The sequence below is a fragment of the Cydia splendana genome, chromosome 12, assembly GCF_910591565.1.
Source record: "Cydia splendana chromosome 12, ilCydSple1.2, whole genome shotgun sequence".
Taxonomy (NCBI): domain Eukaryota; kingdom Metazoa; phylum Arthropoda; class Insecta; order Lepidoptera; family Tortricidae; genus Cydia; species Cydia splendana.
The window spans coordinates 1,510,342-1,538,022 of record NC_085971.1 but is presented as its reverse complement, the minus strand read 5'-3'; the positions used below and the strand labels follow the sequence as shown (position 1 = coordinate 1,538,022).

The following is a 27,681-nucleotide window of genomic DNA, read 5'->3' as shown; positions in this document are numbered from 1 at the left end:
AGAGCGGACCACGGGCTGATTCAGAGTCAACCGGAGATATGCAGTTGCATCCATGTAACCTTTTTCATGAAAAGAGTTTGTTTTTTCGGACCTAATATGGATGAGCAGAACGGTCCGTACCTACTCAATAAAAAATAATTTTATTATTAAATTTGGTACATTTTAAATAGATGTGTCGTGGCATCCTACATTCGTAAGCGCTACATACGTATGCGTATATAATTCGTTCGCGTTAATAATGCAGTAAAATCATTATTGTCCGCCAGCCTAGTCACGCCCGTAACCAACCAAATCATTCCTAATAAGAAAGTCAAGTTCACAATGACCAGTTGAAGGCATATTTTCTAATTAGGAACGATTTCAGATTGGTTGAGCGTTTCTTTTATTTTTTGCCATTTATATATTGTGACCTTTTTTGCCACTTTTGTGTTATTTCTAGTCAGGATCGCGAGCCCTTTTCATCCTTATAGGAGAAAAAAAGTGTCCTAAAATTTCCATACATTTTTCAAACTTTCCTTTTTGTTACCGCCATACAAAGTGTATGGGGAAAAGGTATCACAATAGGAAAAAAACTCTGGGACATTTTTTTATTCCATAAGGATCGAAAGAGCTCGTGATTCTGAGTAGAAATAACACAAAAGTGGCAAAAACGGTCACAATAAATAAAAATGGCAAAAAATAAAAGAAACGCTCGGTTACGAGCACCGCTAGGCCAGCTATTAGGCTAGGTCTGCAGGACGTAGTCTGTGGACCAACTACGTATTCTCACGTATAAATATAGTTTAGGTATCCTATGTTTATATATTACTCTATTACAATACTGCGGTATGTAGATTCTTACCTTTAAGTGTATGCTTGAGTTTAGTGATTTGCAAATATAATTTTTGTTCTTAAGAATCACAAGAACCTCGCCGCCGTCATACAATGGAAGCTACTTTTTCATATTAAAACGACATTCTGAAATAACATGTAATTTGACATGAACATTCAAGTAACATACAATACACATCTATATCTGGTACTAGTTTTCATTGCTAAATTGCAATACTTACAAAGAAATTGAAGCGAGTTACGATTGCAAAAGAGAAGCCATTAACGTTATGAACAGTTCATGAGTGCGAAAGAGATAATACGACAAGATGCATACCCTGAAGATACTGTTAGTAATTTTTCTTAGAAGATACTGTTACAAAGTAAATAATTTATTAATTTACCCAATCAAATTTTCAATACTTCCAGTGTCACTTGACATCATGGCCGCTTTCGGATGAAAGAAGCACCTGGCGTGAAGATTGCGGGTCACTTCTGGATGAGATTAGCTCAGGACCGAAGTGGCGTACTAGAAGAGAGGCCTATGCTCAGCAGTGGGCGATAAAGGGCTGATATGATGATGATTGACATCATTCCAACTTTGCTCGTATATTTGACAGGTAATCTTGTACTTCTAGGTCTGGGCTTGAACCCACGACCCCTGGGTTAGAAGCCGCACGTCTTATCTCAGCCGCCTGTCGGCCAAGGCTGTACAGTGCACAAATAGCTAAACAAATCACATGCATTAGTGCATAATTGCATCGCTACTGGCGTCGTGACGAGATGCGAGATAACTAGCCGGGAATTAATAATCCACTATAACGTGCTTCAATAACATACATAATATCGACATATACTTATATAAATATAAAACAAAGTCCCCCGCCGCATCTGTCTGTCTATACTCTATATCAAAGACATATGTAACTTGCTCTATATATAATTATGTGTATATGTTCGCGATAAACTCAAAAACTACGGAACGGATTTTCACGTGGTTTTCACATATCAATAGAGTGTATTATTTTTTCAAAGTAATATTTTTTCCACTCTGTAGGTACCGACATAGGTATGTGCCCTGTATTAAGCGTGGGATTGATACTCGAATGGCGTACTAAATAACGCAGCTTGAACTCTCTATTCTCGAGCTAAACATGGCGCTTCCTTTCACAATAGGGTTAGTCAGACGGCAGACGGGAAAAGTGTTGGGTAACAATGATTTATATACGAATCCCACTCAACCAAATACATATCTTAGAAGGTCCTCAACTGGGCGTTCCTCCAGAAACTTCCCACCTCGTACATCTAAACTGCGGAACTGTCGCCCACGGTAGGTATTTCCGGACCGATACGACCTAGAAACCTTCAAGAAAAGAGCGTGCTCCCATCTTAAACGCCGGCAACGCACTATCCATGATCAGGATCCGCGTAAACTGAAGACACCGGTTCGATTCTGGCCTCGGCCACCGGAGGGCTTGATCACGTTTTCTTTAGTTGACATCTGTTTCAGTTTCATTCTAATACTTTTAGAGTCCGTTCGGAAAGAGAAAAGTCGTGGAATATATTGGGCCACATACGTTCGACGACTCTTGTCTTTCCCCACAAACTCTACAGACTTTTACCCGATCAGCGATCACTTTTTCTCACGATTTTAAAACATTCCTTTATACCTACATAATCCTTAATTCCATGGTCAAGTTCCACATAAAAACGTCCAACGCAACGTCCAATCGCGTCAGTAGTTAGCATGCAAGGCAGGCGGTTCATTGCACTAGCCTAGAACTAGATAGGAAGCTAGGTTTTGGCTGGATCTGAGTCAGACGTGGGCGGATACGGAGGAGTCAGGATGTTGTAATTTTTATGTTTCCTTTTAACCTTGAAAGTATTGATCGTAATATTGATCACGATTTAATAATCATTCCAAGACATGTATGGACGGTAGGCAGACGATTTAGGGTCTAAAATGAGCGGGTTCTTTCCTCGCTCAAGTCGCACAGTTAAATTGTGGAATGAACTGTCGCCCGCGAAATTTCCGATCCTATATACGACCTACAAGAAAAGAGCGTAGGTACTCTTAAAAGCCGGAAACACATTTACAACCCCTCTGATGTTGGAGGTCCATGGGCTACGGTAAGTGTTTACCATCAGGCGATTTGTCTGCTCGTTTGTGTATATGAGGCATCATAACTTAGAAGTTAGAAGTAAGAAGTATCATTAGATATTTAAGTACCAATCGCTCTTCGGTGAATGAAAATATCGTGAGGAAATTGGACTAATTACAAAATTTCCTGCTAGGTTGGAAGGTCAGATGGTAGTCGCTTTCGGAAAAGCTTTAGCTATAACGCCAATTCCTGGGATTAGTTGACTGATCTCGGTGTGCCTAGTCGTCACTAAAAACATTTTTGGAACACCTGTCCTGGAGTTATAATATAGAGTAATTTATCTTAGAGATCGCAAGTCTGCAATGTGTCGAAAAAGCTAAGGGCTCGTTCGTGACAGTTTGTTTGGAACCTCATTGCACTTGATATCTGAATTGAATACCAAGTACATTTTTCGCGAATCGCATTCGGAACATACGCTAATTTCCTCAAAAGTGCATTGAACTGTAGGTGCTAAGTGCATACAAAATAATGACGCAAGAGCGAAGTGTTTGGTGAGTCAGTGTGTAAAAATCTTGTTTACTACGTAACATCCTGCTGGTTTTTACGACTGCCTAAAGTTAGCAGAAGTAAATAAACAAACGAAGTGATTAGAATAATTCTAGCTGTCGTAGTACCTAACAAAAAAGTTGTATACTTCCTTATTATTAGATAATTTTGAATACTTTGACCGCTACCCATACTGACTGTGCCTTGCCTTGCCCCGTTCGTGCGTGCGTGCGTGCGTGCGTGCGTGCGTGCGTGCGAGCGTGCTGAATGTCTGAAAACATTGTCATCATACAGGTTGGCCCAAAAACACATTAAGATTTTTTTAAACGTGTATCAAAGCTAAAGGCTTCGTCACACAGGCGCGTTTTCCGGGGGCGGCGCGTGAGCGGGGCGCGCCGCTTTTACATATAAAACGCTCACGCCCCGCCCGGAAAACGCGCCTGTGTGACGGAACCTTAAAGGATGGTTATTTTGAAGATATTTTGTTTGAATTTTAAATGCCATTTTGTAAAAACCGTTTATTAGAAAAAATATTTTTGGGCCACCTTGTAGTTTGACATAGATGGTCAAACACATAGGTGAGGGGTTAGGGCTGTTTTTGCCTTAATATAGGTATTATGAGCATACAACTTCGCCTACCATCTTCACCTTGTACCATATATGTATATGATTGTGATTTGTTGTGAACAAACGACATTCGTTCATTCATTCGCTCATTCGATTATGTCGCTCTACATACGCTGGACCTGCAATTATTTCGACTAGACTTGCAATGTTAAGGCGACTTGTATGGATCACACTTTTTAGGAACCTATTCTCTTAAAAGAACCGTACCGTACCTACCCTCTAGCCGCCCAGAGGCTTAAACAGGTCTTCCAGTGTATTTTGAATCTTCATTTTGACAAATTAAAATTGCATTTGTCATGGGTAGTTACAAAAAAAATGAAATATCAGATATAATTTTGATAATTTGGCCGTTCCAAACTGAAATAAATGTCATATACCTACGAAAGAAAAAGTGATTAAGGCCTCCAGTGCCCAAGGCTGGAAATCACACAAATTAAACAGTAATTTAACCGTTAAACTTTTGTATATTTTCGTTTATGTGATATTTTCGTGGCTACTGCGAAAAAATATTCCTAGGTAAGAAATTGATTAATATTGATTCTGCTCCTTAAATAAATCAAAAAGGCTATCCCGTTATTGACGAAAACTTTTTTATATTTAGGTACGCGCACGGATGAGTGTGTGCTCAAGGTCGTTGAAATACTCAGTCGCCTTAATTCCCATCATCGCCTAACAAGCGTATTACCTCATCAAGTACCAGTGTAAGAAGGTCTCCGATCACTTGCAGTTATTTTACAACTAGATGTCAAGTTATAGTGGAGCTGCGCCCGCGCCTTGACCTAACACCTGACAATGAACACTTGTGACTGACACTGTTCTACAGGTATATGGATATAATAAAGTCTAGTTTGTTATTAATCTAACATGAAATGTTGAAAATAATCGACTCGGTCGGGAATTGAACCTGGCGTTATCCTTACAATTAGGGGTGCAATCGGAATATCTGCTGAGCATAGGCCTCTCTTCGAGTACGCCACTTTTCCCGGTCCTGAGCTAATGTCATCCAGAAGTGACCCGCAATCTTCCGGATATCGTCCACCCAATGAGCCAACGAGCCAAACGGAATACAATTACCCAACCAAGTGTTTGTTGTTTGATGTTTCCATTTGTTATTTTATACGGTATAATTACAGATTTAAGCTCTCGGAAATTTCAGTTTTTTTTTTAAAGGAAACATAGAAAGTATTCATTTGGCAAATGGACAATTTCGATTCCCATACAGACATATGAGATGTTTCAGATTTTATGCGTTTATAGAAACTTCGGAATTCTGATGGACCTTTTCCCACGGTATCATCGCCCACACTGTTAACTAACAGTTCGTAAACCTTATTACAAAAAGCATAAGGTCCACCGATGTACAGTTAAGTGTGTTGCTGTTTGTACATACACATCAGTATGTGTAATACAATATTTCGTAGGTAAATAAGGGATAAGATTTTAACCGCTCACTTGAGGTACGTAATTAGATAATATTTGAAGTATTAGAACAAATTAAATTATTTTCAGAAAATATGTTTTTATTTCAAGTAGAAACACTACTATATAAATTATAAACTGAAATAAATGTCTTATGCTAAGAAAAAGTGACCAAGGCCTCCAGGCACAGCCAGCCAGCCAGGCCAGGCCAGGCCAGGCCAGGCCAGGGGGCGCCATAAGCCTTCAGTAAGAAGTACATATACATACTTACATGGAAACCTATGCCGCTGTGGCCACAGGGCCCGGTGGCCGAGTAGCACAGGCACCTGCGATAGCAAACGACGCTGATTCGATTCCAGCTTGGGCACTGGAGGCCTTGGTCACTAAGTATATGACATTTATTTCAGTTTACGTAATTACATAGTTAGTCAGTTTCTTATTTCCGAGTCTGAGGACGTCTGAGACATTCCCTCACTTTGTTCTGTTCTCGTCGTCGGTGCAAATATAAATTAGCTTAGTTAGATGTTAGAGTCCATCATACTTTTCATCACGCTTTTTTTTTTCGGTGTGGAAAAAATTAATGGGCCCTGGAGGGAAAGTGCCTTAAAACCTTTAAGTAAGCTCATTTTACTTAAACGAAACATTCTTTTATTTGAAAAAATAAGCAAAACTGCATTCACAGTTTTTTTTTTAATTCACTTGTATCGCCTGGACTAAAAATAAAATTAAACTTTTGCTATTTTATTCCACTAGTCGATACATGTGTTAATGTTAAAAACTTAAAATTTCTTCAAGACACATTAGGTCTTACACTCGTCTGTCGTACAATGTATCCATAAAATCGAATATTTAGTATTTTTTGAATAAAGTCGGTTTGATTCCCGGACGAGGGAAAAAGTCTTTGAATGCAGTTTTTTTTTTCTTTTTGAAAATAAAAGAATGTTTCCTTTAAGCAAAATGAGCTAAGAGCTTTTAGGTACTTTTCCTCCAGGGGCCATTAAATTTTTCCACACTGTAGAGTCCCTTATCTAATAGAACTACACTCGCGAGCAGAGAAACGGAATCACTTCACATTTTTTAGTTTTAAGGTCGTAACTTTTAATTAGACAATTTTTTCATGAAATTTGTAATGAAAACAGTTTCCTTGAATATTTAGCTTCAAAATGAATGATTTCCTATGATAATTGGTCCAAGATTTGACCGATTACAGCCATTTAACCGATTTGTGAATATTTTAACCCCCACCGCTGGCCACTAGTTGCACCCCCGTTGACATGAATAAAAGGGGTGTTAGAGAGGGGGTAGTTATCAGAAGTTGACCGGTACACATCTCCGCTTCCCCCTTGTGAAGAAAGCTTGACGAAAATGGATATTAGTGAAGAAATCGTCGGCCGAATCGTCGGATTACTGGAAAGTGGTCAGAGTCAACGCTCTGTGGCTGCCCAAGACAATGTGAGCCAGTCAGCTGTCAGCAAACTTTATGCGAGGTATCGGCAGACTCTCACGCTTACTCGAAGACCAGGAACAAGCCGTTAGAGGTGTACATCACAGCGGGACGACCGCTTCATCATCACCACCAGTCTCCGAAACCGCCACCTCACAGGAGTTGCAGTCCAACAACGACTTCGGGATGTGCGAGGAGTCAATGCCAGCGAGTGGACAGTGAGGCGAAGACTCAAGGCAGCTAACCTGACCCCAAAAAGGCCAGCCACTGGACCCAAATTGCTGGCAAGGTATCGTACAGCACGGCGGGTTTTTGCCGCAACGCACAAAGATTGGACCCTTGAATAGTGGACTCCTGTTCTTTTCTCTGATGAGTGCAGGATGTGCCTCAATGGGTGCGACAGGAGAGGACGAGTTTACCGAAGACCGTGTTGGGATGCCGACGTCCTGAAGGTAGGCCATGGTGATTCTCGCGGTATGACAAGGGGCGTTATCCTGCATCAGATGGAACCCCTCGTCGAAAAACCCCGCATATATCTTGCCAAGGTATGTCACCGACATCCTGGAGGAGCATGTGGTTCCTTTCGCGGGGTTTTTCTGATGCAGGATAACGCCCCTTGTCATACCGCGAGAATCACCATGGTCTACCTTCAGGACGTCGGCATCCCAACACTGGACTGGCCAGCTCTGAGCACGGACCTGAACCCGGTCGAGCATGCATGGGACTACCTCAAGAGAAGAGTTCGGAAGCGGGACCCAGCTCCATTCAATGTCGAGGACCTGAAGGCCGCATTGCTGGAGGAGTGGAAAGCCATACCCCAGGATTACTTCAGGAGGCTAATTAGGTCAATGAAAAGTAGTGTCCGACCGAAGGTTCGGTTTCGGTTTCGGCCAGTTTCGGCCAAAAAACATGTTTCGGCTGGAGTTTCGGTTTCGGCCAAAAACCGGCCGAACCTTTCGGCCGGGCCGAAACTTACGAAATGGTACTTCGGACAAAGACCAAAAGTTGGGGAATAAGTATGACAATATTAATACCATACATATACTGATACTGATTCATGTATAGGTACAGAAATTAATTGGTTTATTATAAAATACAATTCCACTAATGAGGGCGCCACTGGACGGTCGACGCAGTCTTAAGAGGCTGTCAATACCTATAACGCGCACACTGTCTAATTGTAATATCGGAGTGAATGAGATAGCACTGTCGCATGTTACTGGGCCCAGTGTTGGCCGAAAGTTAATGCGAATTGAAAATGTTGGCCATTAACCATTATAAATTGAACCTTAAACCGTAATAGTCCGTTACGGTTTAAGGTTCAATTTATAATGGTTAATGGCCAACATTTTCAATTCGCATTAACTTTCGGCCAACACTGACTGGGCCCTGGGCAAGAGAATAATAAGAAAACTCATCATCTTCCTCGCGTGATACCGGAATTTTTGCCGAGCCGTGGCAATGGGAATGGGAGCCTGGGGTCCAATTGACAACTAATCCCAAGAATTGGCGTAAGCACTAGTTTTTACGAAAGCGACTGCCATCAGACTGATATTCTAACCCAGAGAGTAAACTAGGCCTTATCGGGACTAGTCCGGCTTCCTCACGACATTAGAACCGTTTAATGGTGATTTTAAGCAGGGCCGGATTAAGCATGTCGGAAGGAACGATGTCTTTTTCGCTCTTATTCATTCACTTATTCAGTTATTTTCCTACATACCTCTAATGGCAAATTTTAAGCGAGGCTAAAGGCTACGCTCAACTAGTGCCGCAAAGTTGATTTTCTCAATAGTTTATATTTTGCGAGGCTGAACAGCTGATAATTGATTAAAACGAAGAAAAAACTCTTAAAAGTGTCCCCAGTACAGTTTATCATACGAATGCTCGACCTTAGCCTCACTTTTTACCTCAATTTACCATTGGTTTGTGCTCCACATGTCCTCTACATCAGTTTAGCCTTTGGCCTCGCTGCGCCATGCTCGGCCTGCGGTCTCGCTTTTTAATACAATGGACATTGGTTGGAGTCTGTGCTCAACTACTTATCCTGAAGCCTGAAGCACGGCTTTAACTTCGCATGAAAGTTCACCTCACTGGGGAACTTCGGACGTTTATGCCCAGTTGAAGATCGGTACCCGGCTTTGCGATATTTGTCAACAAAAAATTTCGCGCTCGCTGCGCTCGCATTTATGGTTGGTCAAGAAAATTCTACAATGATTTTGATAGCAATGCAACTAGTGCAAATGTTATTTATACGTCATAATTTTATAAAAGTTTTGACGTTTAAAATAACACTTGCACTGCGTGTGTTATCAAAATCGATGCAGAATTATCTTGGTCTAACTCTAGTAATTTTCTTAAAAAACTGCTTAAGTAACATCAATTTCAAGGACATTGGGTGTTGACAGCCCCATAATATGTGTGTAAAAGCGGTTTTATGACATTTTTTCAACGATTTTAACAAATCTACAAAAGGTTCGGTTTCGGTTTCGGCCGAAACTAGAGCCAAAGCCGAACATTCGGTTTCGGTTTCGGTTTCGGCAAAAAAACATGTTTCGGTCGGACACTAATGAAAAGTCGTTTATTATGTGTGATAAATGCTAGGGGTGCCAATACCAGGTACTAATTATCGCTAATTAAATTTATTTTTCCTGAAAAACGCGTTTTACTTCTGTTTCCCCTGTAATTTTTCGAAGCGTTTTCTGCCATTTCTTGGAAAACACGTTTTTTTTCATTTTTGAGTCTTGAAATGAGCAAGGTTTTGGTGTTGTCCGGCAAGGTACATAATGAGCTTTCATTTGACACCATTTTCTTCAGGATCGCATGAAAATTGGAAAAGTTGTAGAGCTGATAAACCAAACGTGCAAGGTGATTCCGTTTCTTTGCTCGCGAGTGTAAATATAGTATACAAATTATCATTCCAGATTTCGACACGGAAGTACTGAACCACCATTTTCGCCGTCCGGTCGCGCTTCCCATTTTTTTAAACTCGCGTAGTAACGTGTCTTTGTCCGGTTGGCCTCGGGCGCGGCCGTAAAACTAGTATAATATCGTAGTTTCGGGTTCGCGTTAATATTATATTCAAGCCAGCTGCCCACTAGAAATAACCAAACGGATGTAAAAACCTTGAAAATCGTTGGCGCTTACGACTTTTTTTTTCCGCGCGCCAATCTTGTCCGCCCTTGACTCTTGCTAATATCAGCCGCTCGGAAACGAAACGGCGTAAGTCTCTTAGCGCGCCAAACTTTTATATACGTTTTCGAATTAAGGAGGTTTACGTAGACGTGCCTGCGAGACGCGCCGCGCGTTACTACTTCCTGAAACTTTTATCTATCTATAAGTCGCATTGAAATTTCAACCTAATACATAGAGGAATAAGGTTGTTTTTTCAAATGTGGTGTTTATTAACATACGACCATGGGAAAGTAAGTCCGTTGAGTTTTTATAGTGTGATTGTTATTGCAATGGGTTTCCGCGAAAAAGTAAAAGCGTTTTTTAACCGATCAGTTTTGACAACGGGGACGGTTCGATAAACCTTGGAAAAACATAAATAATGCGATTATTTGGGAATTAGATTGACCCTGGTTTTTATTATAGCGATCAATGAGTTCAAGGTTTTTTGTTTGCCGAAAACTATTTTAAAAAACCGGACAAGTGCGAGTCGGACTCGCCCACCGAGGTTACCGTACTTTTTAGTATTCGTTGTTTTAGTGGCAACAGAAATATATACATCATCTGTGAAAATTTCAACTGTCTAGCTATTGCACGGTCCATGAGATACAGCCTGGTGACAGTGGTGACAGACAGACGGACAGACAGACAGTGGAGTCTTAGTATATAATAGGGTCTCGTTTTTACCCTTTAGGTACGGAACCGTAAAATGACAAAGTAGAGACTAAGGTCTGACTTTAATCTCTATACATGCATGTTCCAAATATTATGTAAGAGTTTTTCAGAAAAAAAACAGCTTAATTTTATTTTTCGACGAACTAGAGATAGGGTAATTCGCCAGTAACTGGCCACTGTTAGTAATTGGCCACCCTAAACTGAAAATGAATCCATTTTAGCAGGTATAAGGTTTCAATAACTGGCCAGCCTTCAATAACTAGCCGCCATATACTAAAATGAATTCTGTTTATAGGTGAATAGAATTCATTTTTAGTTTAGGGTGGTCAATTACTCATAATCATCATCATCATCATCATCAGGCTATAGTAGTCCACTGCTGGACATAGCCCTCCCCTAAAGAGCGCCATAGCGCCCTGTCCTCAGCTTGCCGCATCCAGCATCTGCCTGCAGCACCCAAGTACTCACCCAATTACTCACCCAAGTAGCATTGCAAGCTGTATATAAGCTGTATTAAAGTTTATTTGTATACTATAAGCTGTACAGTTAGGCTGTACAAAGGCTGTATAAGCGCTTATACAGCCCTTATAAGTAAAAAAGGGCCCAAATTATACAGCCTTTGGCGTTATTAGAGCTGTAGAGTAGCTGTATAACCAATACATAAGCTGCATAATAGCTGCATTACAGCTATATTTCGGTGTAACAGGAAACCTTAACACTACAGATAATCTCTTATAAGTACGATATAAGAATATAAGTTTTAAATGAGTTATAAGAAAGAATTACAAGAGAATAATAATCATTTAAGAAACTAAAATGTCTTAATCTTGTTCATTCGTAATATAGTAATGGCGACAATAAAGTGTTATAGTGGATGGTAAAAGTAAAAGTAAATATTATACAGGACTTGAATGAAATATTACATTATTGGTAAGTGCGGATTATTATTTATTGTGAACCTGTGTATCTTTTCTGGCAAAATATTTACGCGCCTGCAAAATAACAAAGAGAAATCATAAGGAAAATATCAAAAATCGGTAAAGTTACTGTTTGTTTTTAAGGTTAGAGTATCAAAAATATTTATAAATATTAATTCTAAGACTAAACAATTTATTTTAGCTGGTAATCATAACACGGCGTTAGTCTGCTAAATATTTGCAAGTATTTCTTTAATTATATTTACAAATACGTTTTTTTTTTATTGTATAATGGCGACAATTTTTAAACAGCCTACAGGATAGTTGGAGAGCATTATAATCTTAGTAGCTGTGCTGTGTAATAAATGGAGTGTCTTTTACAGCTTTTGTAATTAAAACAGCTTTATAATAGAATATTTGTATTCGTTTGGCTGTATTTCGGTTCTCCGTACATAAGTTATAATTCTCTTTAGAGATCCGTATAACAAATAAAAAACCTGTACTGTAACTGTCATATATTCCTTTGGTTTTATAATACACTTATTTTCAGAAACCATTACACTACTATACTTATACGAGTGTAAAATTACGCCAAAAGATTGTTATAAGCGACTCTATCAGTAATACAGAAAAAAGCTGTACTATAGCTGCCATTTATTAATTTGTTTTTATAATACCCTTACAGACAGAAGTTATACAACTACTATTCTTATAGGAGAGTAAGATTACGCCATAAGAAATAGCTTTAAAACGGGGTTGACAGGTACATTTGTACAGCTACAAGTGCCAAGTGATACTACAATATAGCCTGTATACAGCTTTTACGATAAAATTAGCTTGTAGTGTTTCACAACACTTAATGTTTTAAAACGGAGTTGACAGATACTTTTGTACAGCTAAAAGTGCCAAGTGTTACTACAATACAGCCTGTATACAGCTTTTACGATAGAATTAGCTTGTAGTCTCTCACAACACTTTTAGTTTTATAGTCGATTTTTTATATTCTGATAAAGCACCCCATGCTTCCGCAGAATCCTTTATAATGATTTTATACAGCTTGAGCTGTATAATGTCTGTAAAGTACCTTTTATACAGCTTAAATCTTTTCTGACACTCTTATACGTCCCTTAAATCACTCTAAGTTCTTAATTGGCTGCTATATTGATGTTGCCGACACTTCCATGCTACTTGGGGCAGTGGCCAGTTACTGGCGATGCAAAAACATTACGGCCAATAGAAAATTAAATAAAGTTTTGAGAGGTTTACCTTTTAGGCCCACTTGCACCATCCCAATAACCCGGGGTTAAGCGGTTAAACTGTTAACCCAGTGTCAAATTGTACTGGTGACCATGGTATCTCCAGGTTTAACCGTTTAACCCCAGGGTAGTGGAATGGTACAAGTGGGCCTTATTAACATAAAATTTTTGTGTGTGTGGAACACTTGGAACGTTTCTCAGAAAATGAATAGGTACATAAGTATCATTAATTCTATGTAATTTTAGTGACCAATAAAAAAAACTAACTATATATAGAGTCATTGCGCTTTTCGTCCAGCTCTAGTTTTCATCCACTTGGCGAAATTTGAATATAAACCTACATTGCCACACAAATTTGGACTTGTTACAAATCCTTAATGTCTAAACAATATAGATATATTGTTATGTTAGAGTATGTTTATGTACCTAGGTAGATACCTAGGTACATTAAAAATATATTTCGCAAGTAGGAAATTAAAAATGAAATACATTATGTGCTACTCCGTCAAGTGGACGAAAACTAGAGCATGCACCCTATAGTTATTAGGTATGTGATGCGATCTAAGTATCGATTCATAAGTCGATAGATCATCGACATCATCGCAGACTCATTGTGTCAAATATGGAGGCCTCGCTCATTTGCTCATTTCATACCGATCTAGTTTTTTGCGAGATAGCTTTTTACTGATAGATACTTCAGTCAAAAAGGTTGGTAGTTATGACAATGAGAGCCACTTGCACCATTCCACAACCCGGAGATATTTTTTTCTAGTTGTATCATTTGTGTGAGTCAATCGGTCCTCGCTAGAAATACGGGCGGCCGGTTGCTCTTTGCGGATAGTATAGCTATTATATGGGATGTAATATGCACCTACTAGACAGTAGGTCACTACCCGGGGTTATCCGGTTAAACCTGGAGTTACCATGTTTACCAGTACAATTTGACACTTAACGTTAACGGTTTAACCGGTTAACCCCGGGTTAGTGGGATGGTGCAAGTGGCGCTTATTCTGCTACTTGCAAAATTTTATTATATTAAGTTTTTAACTCCAGTTAGACTCCGATATATTAAATACTAACTTCTGTAAATTTTGGTAAATTTTCCCTTTTCACCCTCTTCAGGGATGATTCTTTTTTATTATTTGAATTTATCATTGCAGATTTATTTTAATATGAAATATACCTACTTTCCGTGATTTAAAATTTTAAACTGTCTCCATTTCTTTGTTGTTTCGCTCCGTAAAGAGGAGTTGTACGATTACGAGTATCTCGCCGTTCGCATTATTAGGGTTTTTTAAATCTGGTATCATAATACTAATTGAAAGAAAAAACAACTTTGAGCAGCTGTATCTAGACCAATTGGACTCATATTGATGCAAATTTAAGTCTGATTTTTAAACATTCATATGTCACCTTTGCCATAGGTACATAATATAAGTCTAGAGTAGGAAAATAAAATTATGTAAATAAAAACAAATTCGTTAAATTTCTTGGTTTTCCAAGTATGTATTTGACAATTACTCGGTGAGCTTTCGAGGTTACAAACTTGAATTTACCAAGAACATTATCATATAAAAAAACCAGCCGAGCCTTTATGTAATGCATGGCAACACCCCTCATTTAGAACGTTTTCAATGCGATAATATGACTTAAACACTTGTTTGATTGGACTAAGAAACCATTAACAATCATTGATAGAACTGGCAGCTTTTATAGACGCTTGTTTAGAAAAAAAGAATGAAAAACACACAGACAGCTGACATCACGCGTTCGCGCCAAAAGTAAAGGCGCGGGCAAAAAGGCTGCCTACCTACGCGAAAAAAAAGTAAAAAATTAATTGTGAACGGTCAATCGCACTGCGTCGGATATCATATCGAGGCAGGTAACCGATAGAGATGGGCAATGTTTGAATATTTTTTTATTCGATTAATTTTCTGAATATACAATTATCTTCTTGCAAATAAATTATTCTTCGAAGTCTTTAATCGTATCGATGTTTCATTTAAAATAACTGATTTGCAAGACCGAAGTGATCCCATAAGTGTTCCGTGAACAAAGTTTTGTACGGAACACTAAAAATGTTTATTCTCGATTTTGCTTGCAACAAACGCTGTTTAGCACATAAAACTTGGGCTTAGGTCACTTCGGCTCTCAGATTCATGCAATAGGCTATATAATAAATAAAATTCATTTATTGCAGATCAATGATCCATAGGATGTTAGTAACAATTTTGACTTAATAACTAAGTTAGTAACGAAAAGATAGAAAAGATAACGTCCTAGTCAATCAGTCAGCTTTTATATATCTTGCAATGTTTGTATGTATGTACGGGTCAAATCTTGTAAGCTGAATTGACTTCCTATTATTCGATTGAGCTGAAACTTCACATACGTATGTAAGTTGGTATTATGTTACCATTGAGGTGATCTAGTGATGGATACAGGAGGTGGCCATAGAAACTCTGTGTGAAGTTGTCTACTAAAAGAAAAGTATAGTCAGCGATAAATTGTATCAAATGTATTGTATCAAAAAAAAATTACAAAAAACTTACTGTTTATATCCACACATCTGCCAAATACCTTTATAGCCCTTAGTTTTAAGTCATTAGTTTATTTTTATTTTTATACTATATTTTTAATTCGTCCTTTTCTTTTTATTTTCTTTAGTAATTAACATAGTTTTTAAGTTTATACCTACTAATAACGCTATGGATCAATGATCTAAAGTAAACGACTTTTATTTTATTTATTTTATATAATTTCTCGTTATTCGTAATCGTTAACATTTAGCCCGTCACTAGTTGCCGAGTCTTTTAATGTTTTGATTACCTAACCGTAGGAAATACGCCAGTTTTTGCAACGGCCATGACATTCGGGTTCATTAAACGGTTCATTTTCAAGTTTGCAAACAATTCAAGCGTTTTTTGTCATAATGAATCTTTATTAAGCTGTCTTGGTTGTTTTAGAGTAAATTACTAAATAATTGTTATGTAGTATTAACAAAATGAGACAATAATTGGTACTAAATGGCTGTCTTTTTTTGAAAGAGTGGATAGCGTCGTGCAAATTCTACGCACTTTTCAAACTCAAGTTTTAAAGTAGCAAATGACTCATATCTTTTATATAATATTTAATAATCGAAGAGGAAATAAGTTATCACTGTCATACTGACATAAGCAGAAAAATGGAATAAAAATCACTACATTTACTGAATGAATTCAAAGTCGTTTTCAGTGTTACCTAAACAATATTTTTTAAACTACACCAGCTCGTTAAGTAAAGGCTCTGTTTATTCTTCAAAAACTGATGAGAAAGTCGCATTTTATCTACAAGAGTGGCAAAATAATTGGATGCAAATTTTGCTTCCTCATGTTGGCTGGTGGAAGTGGAATTGACTTCTGAGTGATCGTTTTTAATGATGAATATTTAATACTGTTCATTTGGATTCGATTTTTAATGTTTTACATTTAGTTTCTTCCTCGCGGTCGTGTGGTGAAAATTTGTGTGTTTACTTGATAGCAAACGTTTGTTAAACTCTCGTGCCTTGAAAGTCTTGAAACCCTCGCAACGCTCAAACTTTCGCTTTTTGAACTAGCCCTGTTTTTTTTTTCAAATACTAAAATGACAGATTGCGGACAGTTTGGGAACTGTCATTTTCGTATGTGATATATAGATGGTCAAGCAAATCTTGTCAGTAGAAAAAGGCGCGAATTTCAAATTTTCTATGAGACGATATCCCTTCGCGCCTACATTTTTCAAATTTGCCGCCTTTTTCTACTGACAAGATCTGCTTGACCAAGTATAACTAATATAAAAACGGAGCTTTGTAACAACGCGCGCGCAATTTGATTTGATCACTGGCAACATTTTTTACCGAGGTCTACGAACCATCTACGAACGATGATCGCTGCCTGTCGAGACCTGCACTCGTGGGAGAACGGCCAATAACCAGGATGCTGGCTCAAGAGTTTGGTAAAAAAAAAGTGTTTCAAAATGGCGTTTGACTTTCGCGCCGAAATTTTGACGTTTGTGTCTGATTTCGGATAACATTTTGTTTTTGACGAGCTATGGCACGTATTTTTTGTTTTCCTCTCATGTTTACATGATTGAATGTATTGAATAATCCCACCACTTGCACCATCCCACTAACCAGGGGTTAAGCGGTTAAACCATTATCCCAGTGTCAAATTGTACTGGTAACCACGGTAACTCCAGCCCTAGTAGCACGGTCGCATTTTTATCATTTGTCACCATGCCTGTCACGTTCTAACAAGTATGTAAGTGCGAAAGTGACGGACATAGTGATAGTCGATAAAAATGGAACCATGCTGAGCCCGCAGGTTTAACCGGTTAACCCGGGTTAGTGGGATGGTGCAAGTGGCCCTAACAATAGTATTTTCATGGAAACGCACAAACGTATTATGCCGCAAACGATACCACGAAGCTTAGAAATAAATCAAAAATTCACTGTCTCGGGCGAGACTCGAACCCGCGACTCTGGATCACTAGCCCAGCGCTCTGCCAACAGAGCTATCGAGTCGAAGAGTCGCGAGTCAGTGAATTTTTTACACTTTTCATTTATTTCTAAGGTTCTATAGTTTGTTAAGCGTAGGCCAGTTCTTTAATAATCTTTGTTTCATAATAAACGGCTAACAATGCTCCAACACAGGTAGTGAATGGGCTATCAATCATGAATGAAGTGATTTATCGACCGAACGTTCCTGATTTAAATAGGTACGATAGCGAAACAATGTGTCGACGCTTTTGTATTACGGTAGAGTCAGCTTCAACAGTCCCGGATGAGACCGCACGGGAAAAGTATTCGTTCTATTTTCCTGGGTGCCTCAGAAATTGGCTGGCGAAACCATGAAATTAATTTTATTTGTTTTAAAGCAATTTATCTCTAGCTTGTCTTTACGTTTGATTACGTCTTATGGCGTGCCATAGATTGTAAAAGTTATACATATTATGAAACTTGACGAAATGATTATTTCTTTATTTCAGAAAGTCCATGACGAGCGTTTGGACAAGCGCGTAGACGCAATGTTGGAGCAGGGGCTCGTCGGCGAGTTACTCGACTTCCACCAACGGCACAACAAGCAGAGGCTCAGAGATGGAAAGTGAGTTACCTCCATACTCAATATTAAAGCCAGCAGAAGGAGGCCTTTGCCTCAGTTTTTTGGCTTTTTCTCTTGCTCTAAGTAATCTGCCATGACGCCAGACTCACTCTTGTGGTGTGTTCACTCTTCAAAAACACATACTTGGTGGGCGTTTTTGAAGTTTGGAGTAGATATAGAGGCTTGTTGTTCAGGGTAGAGTGGATGGTACAAGACCAAGATTACGCTCTTCAATGCGACGGATCGACCAAGTGAAAGTTCTCACCGGGTCACCTTTAAATATGTGCGTGCGGAATGCAATAAATAGAGAAGCATAGGGGGAAACAACGAAAAAGGCCGTACAATGCCCTCAATGACCACGACTACTCCTTATATACAAGAGTATACGACTAAGAAGAAGAAGAAGAAGAAGATATCTTGCCATTTATCTCATTGAGATTCGTCTTGTGCCAGCCTACTGTTTTGCAATAACAACTCTTCAGCCTACCTAACTTAAAGATTACAAACTGTTTACATTATTTGATTATTAGTGATTTTCGTTTTCAAATAGTACATATAGGTACGTTCTTAAATGCAATTTTGGCTACAATTAATTTGCCTAACAAATACTGACATACACTCTAAATCATTACCCTCCCTCCATCAGTCGGTAAACAATATTAGTCCTTAGAATAAACACGCTAAAACAATATGGCCGGCGGGCAACGTCCGCACCAGTGTCTCTATGGTCTCAGGTTACCCGTGAGCCCGTGACGTTGACTATGGTCCTTACCTTAATGACTATATACTCGTATCCTGGGGACCTACCGCTAACCAATCTAACCATTTCTTTCGTTCGTCTATTTGCCTCTCTATCGTTCGAATGGGTCAAAAACTTTGGGAAAACCGGCGTCTTTTTAGGGTTCCGTATCCGTACCCAAAGGGTAAAACGGGACCCTATTACTAAGACTCCGCTGTCCGTCCGTCCGTCCGTCCGTCCGTCTGTCACCAGGCAGTATCTCAGGAACCGTGATAGCTAGACAGTTGAAATTTTCACAGATGATGTATTTCTGTTGCCGCTATAACAACAGATACTAAAAAAAGAATAAAATAAAGATTTAAGTGGGGCTCCCATACAACAAACGTGATTTTTGACCGAAGTTAAGCAACGTCGGGCGGGGTCAGTACTAGGATGGGTGACCGTTTTTATTTTGCCGTTTTTTGCATTATGGTACGGAACCCTTCGTGCGCGAGTCCGACTCGCACTTGCCCGGTTTTTATTTGTAGACATTACAAAAGTTATCGATTTGGAAACTTCAACCCTATGGTGTGGGATGTCGTTGGAAAAGTCTTTCAAAACGAATACCTATTGGTTTTCAACATACATTTTTTGGTAAAGTGAATATTTTCGGAAATAATCGCTCCGAAAGAAAAAAAATCGTGTCTCCCTAGCCCGACATGGCATTAGACGGTTTTATTTACATAACATGGCTCCTCCTCGATCATATTTTTAAATAAATACGAGAGAATCACTTTTTTTTAACTGTTGTCAGTTACTCTTCCTAATTCTGTATATCAGTATAATGACTAATGACGACTATTTTAGTTGACGAGTGACATTATCTCCCGCGGAGGGTCGGCGGACTGATTATTTTTTAGTCATTGGACGCGGGTTACGTGACTTTATAGTTTGGAATACACGTGTAACTATTAGAAGTTTTTTCTCTGTTGTATTTAATTGGCTACGGAGTGGTAGTGATATCGAGTACTAATAGGTAATTATATATCGATCCAATCAATCCGCATTGGGCCAGCGTGGGGACTAGGTACCTACTATAGCCCATGCCCTCTCGCGCCTCGCGTATGAGAGGAGGCCTGTGCCCCGCAGCGGAACGTATATAGGTACTATAGGCTGAATTATTCTTGTTTTTTTTTATTTTGTATATTGATCGACATTATCGACTGTTTACGAGTAGGTAAAGTGATTTTTATGGGTAGGTACACATATACCTATAAACTTATTGGCTATTTTTGAGGTCTATATATTTTGTGGTGTTATTTCATGAATTTCATGATACATAAACGTAGTATGCGCTAAAGTAGGTACCTATTGTGTATTAAGTAATCTGTTCCAAACAACTAGAAAAAAATACATCAAGAAATACAGTCCTTTTTACGCGTCCAGTAAAATTGTTTGAATTTTCCTGGGTTAGTTTAAATACACAACAAGTATATATCCTGCTCTTGTTAAAATGTTAACATAAGCGATCGATCGTCAATCGATGCATCGATTGCCGCAGAGTGATCGTCGGCCATTGATGAAGCATTTTGATCGTCATCGATCAAACGCAGCGATTCATTGATATAGCTACATTGTAAGCTCTACAGAGTCCTTAAAAGACCCCACGCATTTTTACAAGTACAAAATCCCAATCTTGTAAAATATGTACGTATAAAAGAACATTCGAAAAAAAACGCGTAAATTGGCATTGGAAAGTAGCCCTAAATTCCCAAATTACACACCTCTGTTGACATGTGTAATAGATAACGTGATGCACGATCAAGTATCAAAACGGCTGCGTCCGCACGGTAGCCGCCCGCGGTTACTCTGGTGACATCGTGCACTATTGTGTGCTGGAAGCGACAGTCATTTAAAAATACTGTTCTCTGTAGTATCTGTGGGACTTAGTCAATCTCTGTTTTAGTTCTATAATATTTATTTATTCTGTAAACCATTGGTGTGTCTTGGCCTTCTTCTACGAGGCGACGAGAAGTAAGAGGTAGGGCATCGGTTCCGAAACTTCCGAACGAACTCAGGAGTGTTACAGTTCTCAAATCGGTGAAACAGCGATTATAATATGGCTCGTAAAAGAATTGTTGCAAAAAAATGTACCTATTTGTAAGTATTCCTTTTTATAGTCAGGAATCATTGTACATAAATTGGGAGGAAACCAGTTTTCCTTATGTTATATTTACTTGCTACAGGTGTAGGTAATTACCCCCAGCAGGCAGGCTTTTGAAATTTCAAACCATTTTATTAAAAAAAAAAACACTTTTAAGTGCGTGAAAAGTTGAATCTTTTAAGGTTTCAACGCGGACGCAGTTGCAGGTTGCAGGCGGCCAGTATTTCAATCATTGAACTACATATTATTACCTATTAACGTATAGAACCGGCACAGAGAACCAGTATTTCGCGCCATGAATTGCTGTCGTTTTGACAACAAACCATAGAAGCGGAGCGTGAATCTCGCGACCTAAACGCGTAAGCGCCATGAATTTTAAGGCGCTTACAACGTTTTGGTCGCGTGGTACAAGTTGCGATTGCGACAATTTCATTCTTTAGTATGGCTTCTTTATGGTAATAATAAGTCAATGATTTAAATAGATAAACTTGACTCTTCCAGTGTCTCTACGCGCTCTCATAAGGCTTCTGGTTCCCGCGGCGACAACTAGCCCTCTCTTTTTACATCTCGCCAATGTTGACAAGGGTGCGTTTGCATTAGGTTTAGCTTTCTACATATAGAAATTAAGAAATTTTGTTGATTTTAACGCCAAGGACTTAACAAAACAAGGATTTTAACTTCAGTTCGAGTTCCCATCGGACATAGTTAGAAAACGTCTGTGACATAGGGTGGACAGACGTTAAGGTGATCCTATAAATGTTAATAGGTATTTTGGAAGCTACTGGACTGGGCTCTAACGTATCTCTATAAGAGGGAGAGCCCAAGAGCTTCTGGAACTGCTTTCCAGCTGGAAGGACTACAGCTCTTTCCTCTTTTGTATGGGTATACAAAAGAGGAAAGAGCTGTAGTCCTCAATACCGATTTGGGACTGTATCACCTTTAATTTTTCCTTACTTCGCAGATGTATGCAGGTTTTCAAATGACGTTTTCCATCGTATATCGCAACTGGTATAGTTATTTAATTTTTAAGGTATCCGAGTGTTCCCACGAGCTCTTCCCACAATTTGAACAACCTAAAAATTCTAACTATAGGTACATATCTAATAACATTTCGTACAAATGTCCTATGAAAGTGATTAATACAAGCAGGAGTTTGAACTCTCAGTGTCTTCAGTGTACTCGTAGGTATCTGTCAGTGTCAAAACTGACGTTTCTGGTTGAAGAAATGTCACTTTTGACATTGACATATCACTATCGTATCGGTGTGACATCTTATAAGCATTGCTAGAATTGGGCCGTAAATCTTTGTCCTACCCTTGAAAGAAATGTGAACTTTGCTCATTTTTAATTCCTTTTTCCACAGACCACCAGACTACACCCGCGGCATATTCCAAACGCTCGGCTTCAAGGAGTTCCACGAGTACCTGATGCTGAGCGAGAACGAGCGGCAGGGTCGCCATGACCTGCTCCAGCTGAGTATTGAGAATATGAAGATGGGGACGCGGCGGTACGCGCGCCGGCAGAATAAGATGGTGAAGGGGCGGTTCCTGGAGCACCCTAATAGGGAGGTTGGTAGATTAGTTGTTGGTTGGGTTGGTTCGTAGAGGTAGGTTGGTGGAGTAAGTTGAGTGCCCCCCCTGCAAACAAATTTGATATGCAGGGGGGGTAACTTGTACACTCGTTTGTAGGTACGGAACTGTGATAACACTGATAACTTATGAACATACCCTGGGGTTTAGGGTGCGGGAATGTTTTACGCTAGCCAAAAATAGGTAAAGACTGTAAACATTTTACCTACTTTAACATATCTAAGGGCATTTTGAGATTACTACCCATTTTTAACCCCGGACGCAAAAAGAGGGGTGTTATATTTTTGACACCAAGTCTCCATCGTAGATATCAAACGGATGGACCGATTTCAATGCGGTTTTTTTTTTTACGTAAAAGTGAGTTTCCTTGCTATGGTTCTTAGTTAAACAAATGCTAAGGGAAACTTAACCCTTATCTTGGCAGGGCGCAAAATATATTAAATATAAACATTTTTTTAGTTTTTTGTCACCTTTTGAGCATACTAGACTATTAAAAAATAAGGGAAAAAATCCAGGATTTTTCAGTTACGGAAAATCATATGTATCATATTTGATACAATGCCAATCTCTCGACAAAATAGTTACCTACTTTTTAATAGAAAAATGTGGATTTTATTAAAAATAAAACATGTAATGCAACGGAAATTAACATTTATTGCTAATTAAACGCAATCTAAAGCATCAGATGACTATTACACCTGTAAAAATGAATTATATCTACGAATACCTGATCACATGGGCGGAAAATTTGATCCCGTAAAGTTTCAAAAAAGTCGTCAGCAATAAGTTGAGTAAAATATGAAAAGTAAACAAATAAATTAAAAGTAAAAAAAATATATTTTTTTTTACTTTGGGGGCATTTTTTGCCATTCATATATTTTTCCGTGCTACGGGCTACGGCGTAGCAAAAAGGCTACGGCGTCCTAATATACAGTTTAAATAATATCAGTTACTTAAAAAAAAACAAAGTTCACTAACTAGTTAGTATGATAACTAATATGACGTATTGAAAACATATATATCAACCACCCACAAATATAAAAAAATCAAAATTAAAATAAATCATCTACACCTATTTTGACGACAACTTGGCAATGTATTAAATATAATACACATGTACTTTTATGCGTTCTTGGCAATGTATCAAATATGATACGTAACAGTTTTATGCAAATATTTTATGTGTTAAATGTTTTTAAATGGGATCACTATGTGAATCCTAATACACTAACAGATAGTAAATGCATTAAAATGTAGATTATGCAAAAATATATACTAATCTAAGAAATAAGTGCAAAACTTACAGTACGAAACAAGATCTGTTGTTTCCGCGGCGCTATGTTGATAATTACTAATTAATTTACAATGACACCTGTATGTATTATTTTTTGCTATAATAAAGGAGGGTAGATCGACATATCTATAGCAGAATTATTTTGTTAAGTAATAAAGTGAACCTGCTAGATTTTTTTATGTTCCATGTATCACGGGTGTTACAATGCCAAGATAAGGGTTAATACCATACCTACTTACCTTATTGTTATTTTATTTTAATTACCGTCCGCGTAAACGATAAATGTAACTTTAGTACAGGACTTTCCAACGCGTAACTTAACCTTAGCGCTGAAATGTATAAAAAAGTTAAGTAAATTCATTAAAAGGCCAACCACTACTAATAGTGATTACAATCTTGGAAATAATAAACATATCGCGTGTTCATTAATTACCTGTTAACCGACATTTTACTACTATAGCATTGAAATAAGTTATAAAATAACGAAATTTTATTTTTATATTGGTAAAATGACATTTATTAACTTTAAACATGATATTAGATTGATGGGTATTAGATTTTACCGGCATAGCATTGGTACATTTTATTATTATTACGCCATCTATTGTGGAGTAGCTGAACTAATTAATATCACAGAATGCAAGTGGCCTTTGTAAACGTGTTTGAAGTTCATTACGCCATCTAGCGACGAGTAGAGTAAATAAGTTTACTGCCTATCTACCTAGATGTCGCCACACAGGTACATTCTGTTATCTTATTTAAAAGCTAGATGTCGCTTGTAAGAACCTCTTTTTATTTCAGGTTCCTCCAATTTATGAATTGGACACAACGGATGTTTCAGCATGGGATACTCAAGTGAAAGAGAAAGCGATAGAAATAATCGAAAGTTATCTCAATGGAACTTCCTGTAAATATGAACCATTGACATCAGGAACTAAAGAAGCGAAAAAGAATATCAATCCATTTTCTAACAATTACTGTGAAGTTTGTAAAAGGGTACTTATTGGGGACAAGGAATATGGAATACATTTGAAGTCTAATAGGCATATGAAGGTTTTGAAAAAAAGAAAATTAGAAGAGAAAAAGAAATTAGAATCACAGACAGATTCCGATAAGTAATATTAATGTTTAATGATATTTATTAATTTACCATGTGAATAAAACAATGTTCAACTAAAAATCTGTCTTTAATATAACATAATCCTTAAATATTTACAAACTACTAACATTGGTTGCCTCTTCTAAAATATTCTTATTTTTAGGAGCTCTGTAGTCATAGTTCTCAAACTCGGGATATTCTTTTATGATCTCATTGTAAGCTTCACAGAGTCTAGCAAATTCTGTATTAGCTATCTGAAATGGTCTGGTAACTGGGTCTATTTCGGCCAGCTTATACATCCGTTCTGCCATTTCTTCCCGCACCTCTTCTGGGAACAAAGTTTGAGCGCCTCTGATTGAATACTTCTGCCTCATAGAAAAAATGTTGCGCACCACTTTCTCAACTAACTTAAACGGCAATCTTATGATCGGTTGTTTCATCGGAGTGAGAGTTACAACGCCTACATCTACTTCAGGCTTTGGCAAGAAAGCAGAGCCTGGGATGTCAAATTTGTATTTAACGTTACACCAATTCTGACACATGACTGACAGTCTACATCTTTGCTTATCAAGTATTCTGGCAGCCATGCGTTCCGCTACTTCCTTTTGAAATGTTAAAGTCATTCTAGCTCTGCCATAAGCCCATGGACCTTCCTGTTTAGAGATCATTTCTAGCCAGCGGACTATCAAAATTGTAGATACACTGAAAGGCAGGTTACCGATAAGATTTAATGCTGGAGGAGGATCATCCCAACCAACTTTCACATCTTCCGGTATGAAATGTGCAAGATTAGTTTTCAAAATGTCTCCTGTGATTATGTCTATATCTACTTTGTTTCTGCAAGCATCAGCAACGAGTTCCAAAGTAGGTATGAAACGAGGATCCTTTTCTATTAAGATGACTTTTCTTGGCGCTTGACGGATTATTGATCTGGTTATACCGCCAGGTCCCGGACCAACTTCACAAACAACATGGTTATCTATATTGCCAGCGGCGCGTACAATTCTATCTATCATGCGCGGCTCCATGAGGAAATTTTGCGATAACTCCTTAAGAGCACGGAGTTTGTACAAACGAATAACATCTTTTATGCTTGGTAGAGGAGGCAACCTTATTTGAGCCACTTTAGCCGCGGCCATTATTGCTGTATCTTCGCTGGCTCGTTAAAATCGTCGAGGAACGTCTCCTGTTTCACCGCGAATATAGAATACAGATAAATGCTAAACACTCCGGCACCTATAGCGAAACCAGTGATCCTGTTTTTCTTAGCGATGGCTTGCAGTTTCTGAACACGCTCGCGGTTTTTCTGCTCGATAATTTTCATGTACTCTAGCTCGGCCTTCTTTAGGAGAGGGTCTTTAGCTTCGAGATTGATCTTGGGCTTGAAGGAGTCCCCCATTACGAATAATGCAAGTTCTAACCTCAAACAAACACCAGTAATATAATAATGACAGTGACAGTTAATTACAGTGTTACTAGTTACTATTGTATTGCTATCGTTGTCAACATTATTAATCTAAAATAAAATTTAATTTCTTATGTGTAAGCAAAATCAGTACTTATAGTACATTGTGCAACATGGGGCGTAAGTTGAATATTGCAAACGAGAGTAAGTTAAATCGCGACGGCTTGCCGGAGCGATTTACAGACTCGAGTTTGCAATATTATTACGCCCCGAGTTACACACAATGTTTTTCATCACACTTGCGATACACAAATTAAGTATAAAGACAAAAAAATGTTAATTATGGCACTAGAAACTTCATAACTCCCTCGGGAGAACGCTTTTTCTATAACTCCGGCTAAGCCTGCGTGCAATTCCACATTTACTGAGCGAGTGTGATGAAAACAATATTATTTAGGTATGCGTTGCGCCATGACGACAGAAATTTTAATTTGCAATCCAGAAATAAGGCCAGTAATATATAGATGGTCAAGCAAATCTTGTCAGTAGAAAAAGGCGCGAAATTCAAATTTTCTGTGAGACGATATCCCTTCGCGCCTACATTTTTCAAATTTGGCGCCTTTTTCTACTGCCAAGATCTGCTTGACCAACTTTACTTCTGAATGACTTGCTGATTCAGCAATGCATATTTTTACTTGAAGTATATATGTAGCAAGCTTAATAGTGGTAACACACTATCGCACCGCACCAAGGTCATTGTGCGACGCACCCATAAGTAAGAGCGAAAAAGCGATATCTCTTTCTCGCTCTTACTTATCGGTGCGTCGTTATGACCTTGGTGCGGTACGATAGTGTGTTACGGCCATTATGGTTACGGCCTTAACTATTTTTTTTTTCAGTCATTGTTGCCATTTACAATAAATGGTAGTTTTTGGTAGTAATATAATATATTATAGTATCATTCTTTATTTCAAGACATTTCTGTAAAAAATGTCAACTTATGTCATTCATTAACCCTACTATGTTGAGCCAGCAGAAAATAATACTTCCTATTTATATTTAGTCATAATTATGTACTTAATCTTGGAATATTTGGGCTTATGAGAAGTATTACGTATTATTTGCCCTTAATCGATAGTAAAAACTTGGAGGAAGTACTCAAAACTCTGATAAAGTAACTAATTATACCTAATTACTATGATATCGTCATTGGTACATTATACAGCTACAACTTGCATACATAGATAAAAATTATAAACAAAACAAGTACTGTTTTCAAACATACACAAATCCTGTTTTGCGCAATATTTTTAAACAGCTGTTTATGACGT

The 27,681-nt window shown here is 38.3% G+C and overlaps 3 protein-coding genes across 3 annotated transcripts in view; 1 reads left to right on the top strand and 2 right to left on the bottom strand.

The window, feature by feature from the left end:
• LOC134795853 (tRNA dimethylallyltransferase) overlaps positions 1–24,965 on the top strand; it is a 332,571-nt gene extending 307,606 nt beyond the window's left edge. Inside the window, exons 5-7 of the mRNA XM_063767786.1 lie at positions 17,969–18,084; positions 22,327–22,531; positions 24,648–24,965. Coding sequence (XP_063623856.1) covers positions 17,969–18,084; positions 22,327–22,531; positions 24,648–24,965 — 639 coding nt within the window. The remainder of the gene's footprint in view (positions 1–17,968; positions 18,085–22,326; positions 22,532–24,647) is intronic.
• A 49-nt stretch (positions 24,966–25,014) lies between these two features.
• Positions 25,015–26,084, bottom strand: LOC134795315 (dimethyladenosine transferase 1, mitochondrial). Its single transcript, XM_063767133.1, has one exon. It carries the CDS (start codon positions 26,082–26,084, stop codon positions 25,059–25,061), a length of 1,026 nt encoding a protein of 341 aa, XP_063623203.1. The 3' UTR covers positions 25,015–25,058.
• Positions 26,084–26,390, bottom strand: LOC134795327 (cytochrome c oxidase assembly factor 3, mitochondrial). Its single transcript, XM_063767149.1, has one exon. It carries the CDS (start codon positions 26,342–26,344, stop codon positions 26,084–26,086), a length of 261 nt encoding a protein of 86 aa, XP_063623219.1. The 5' UTR covers positions 26,345–26,390.
• Between the last annotated feature and the right edge of the window lie 1,291 nt (positions 26,391–27,681).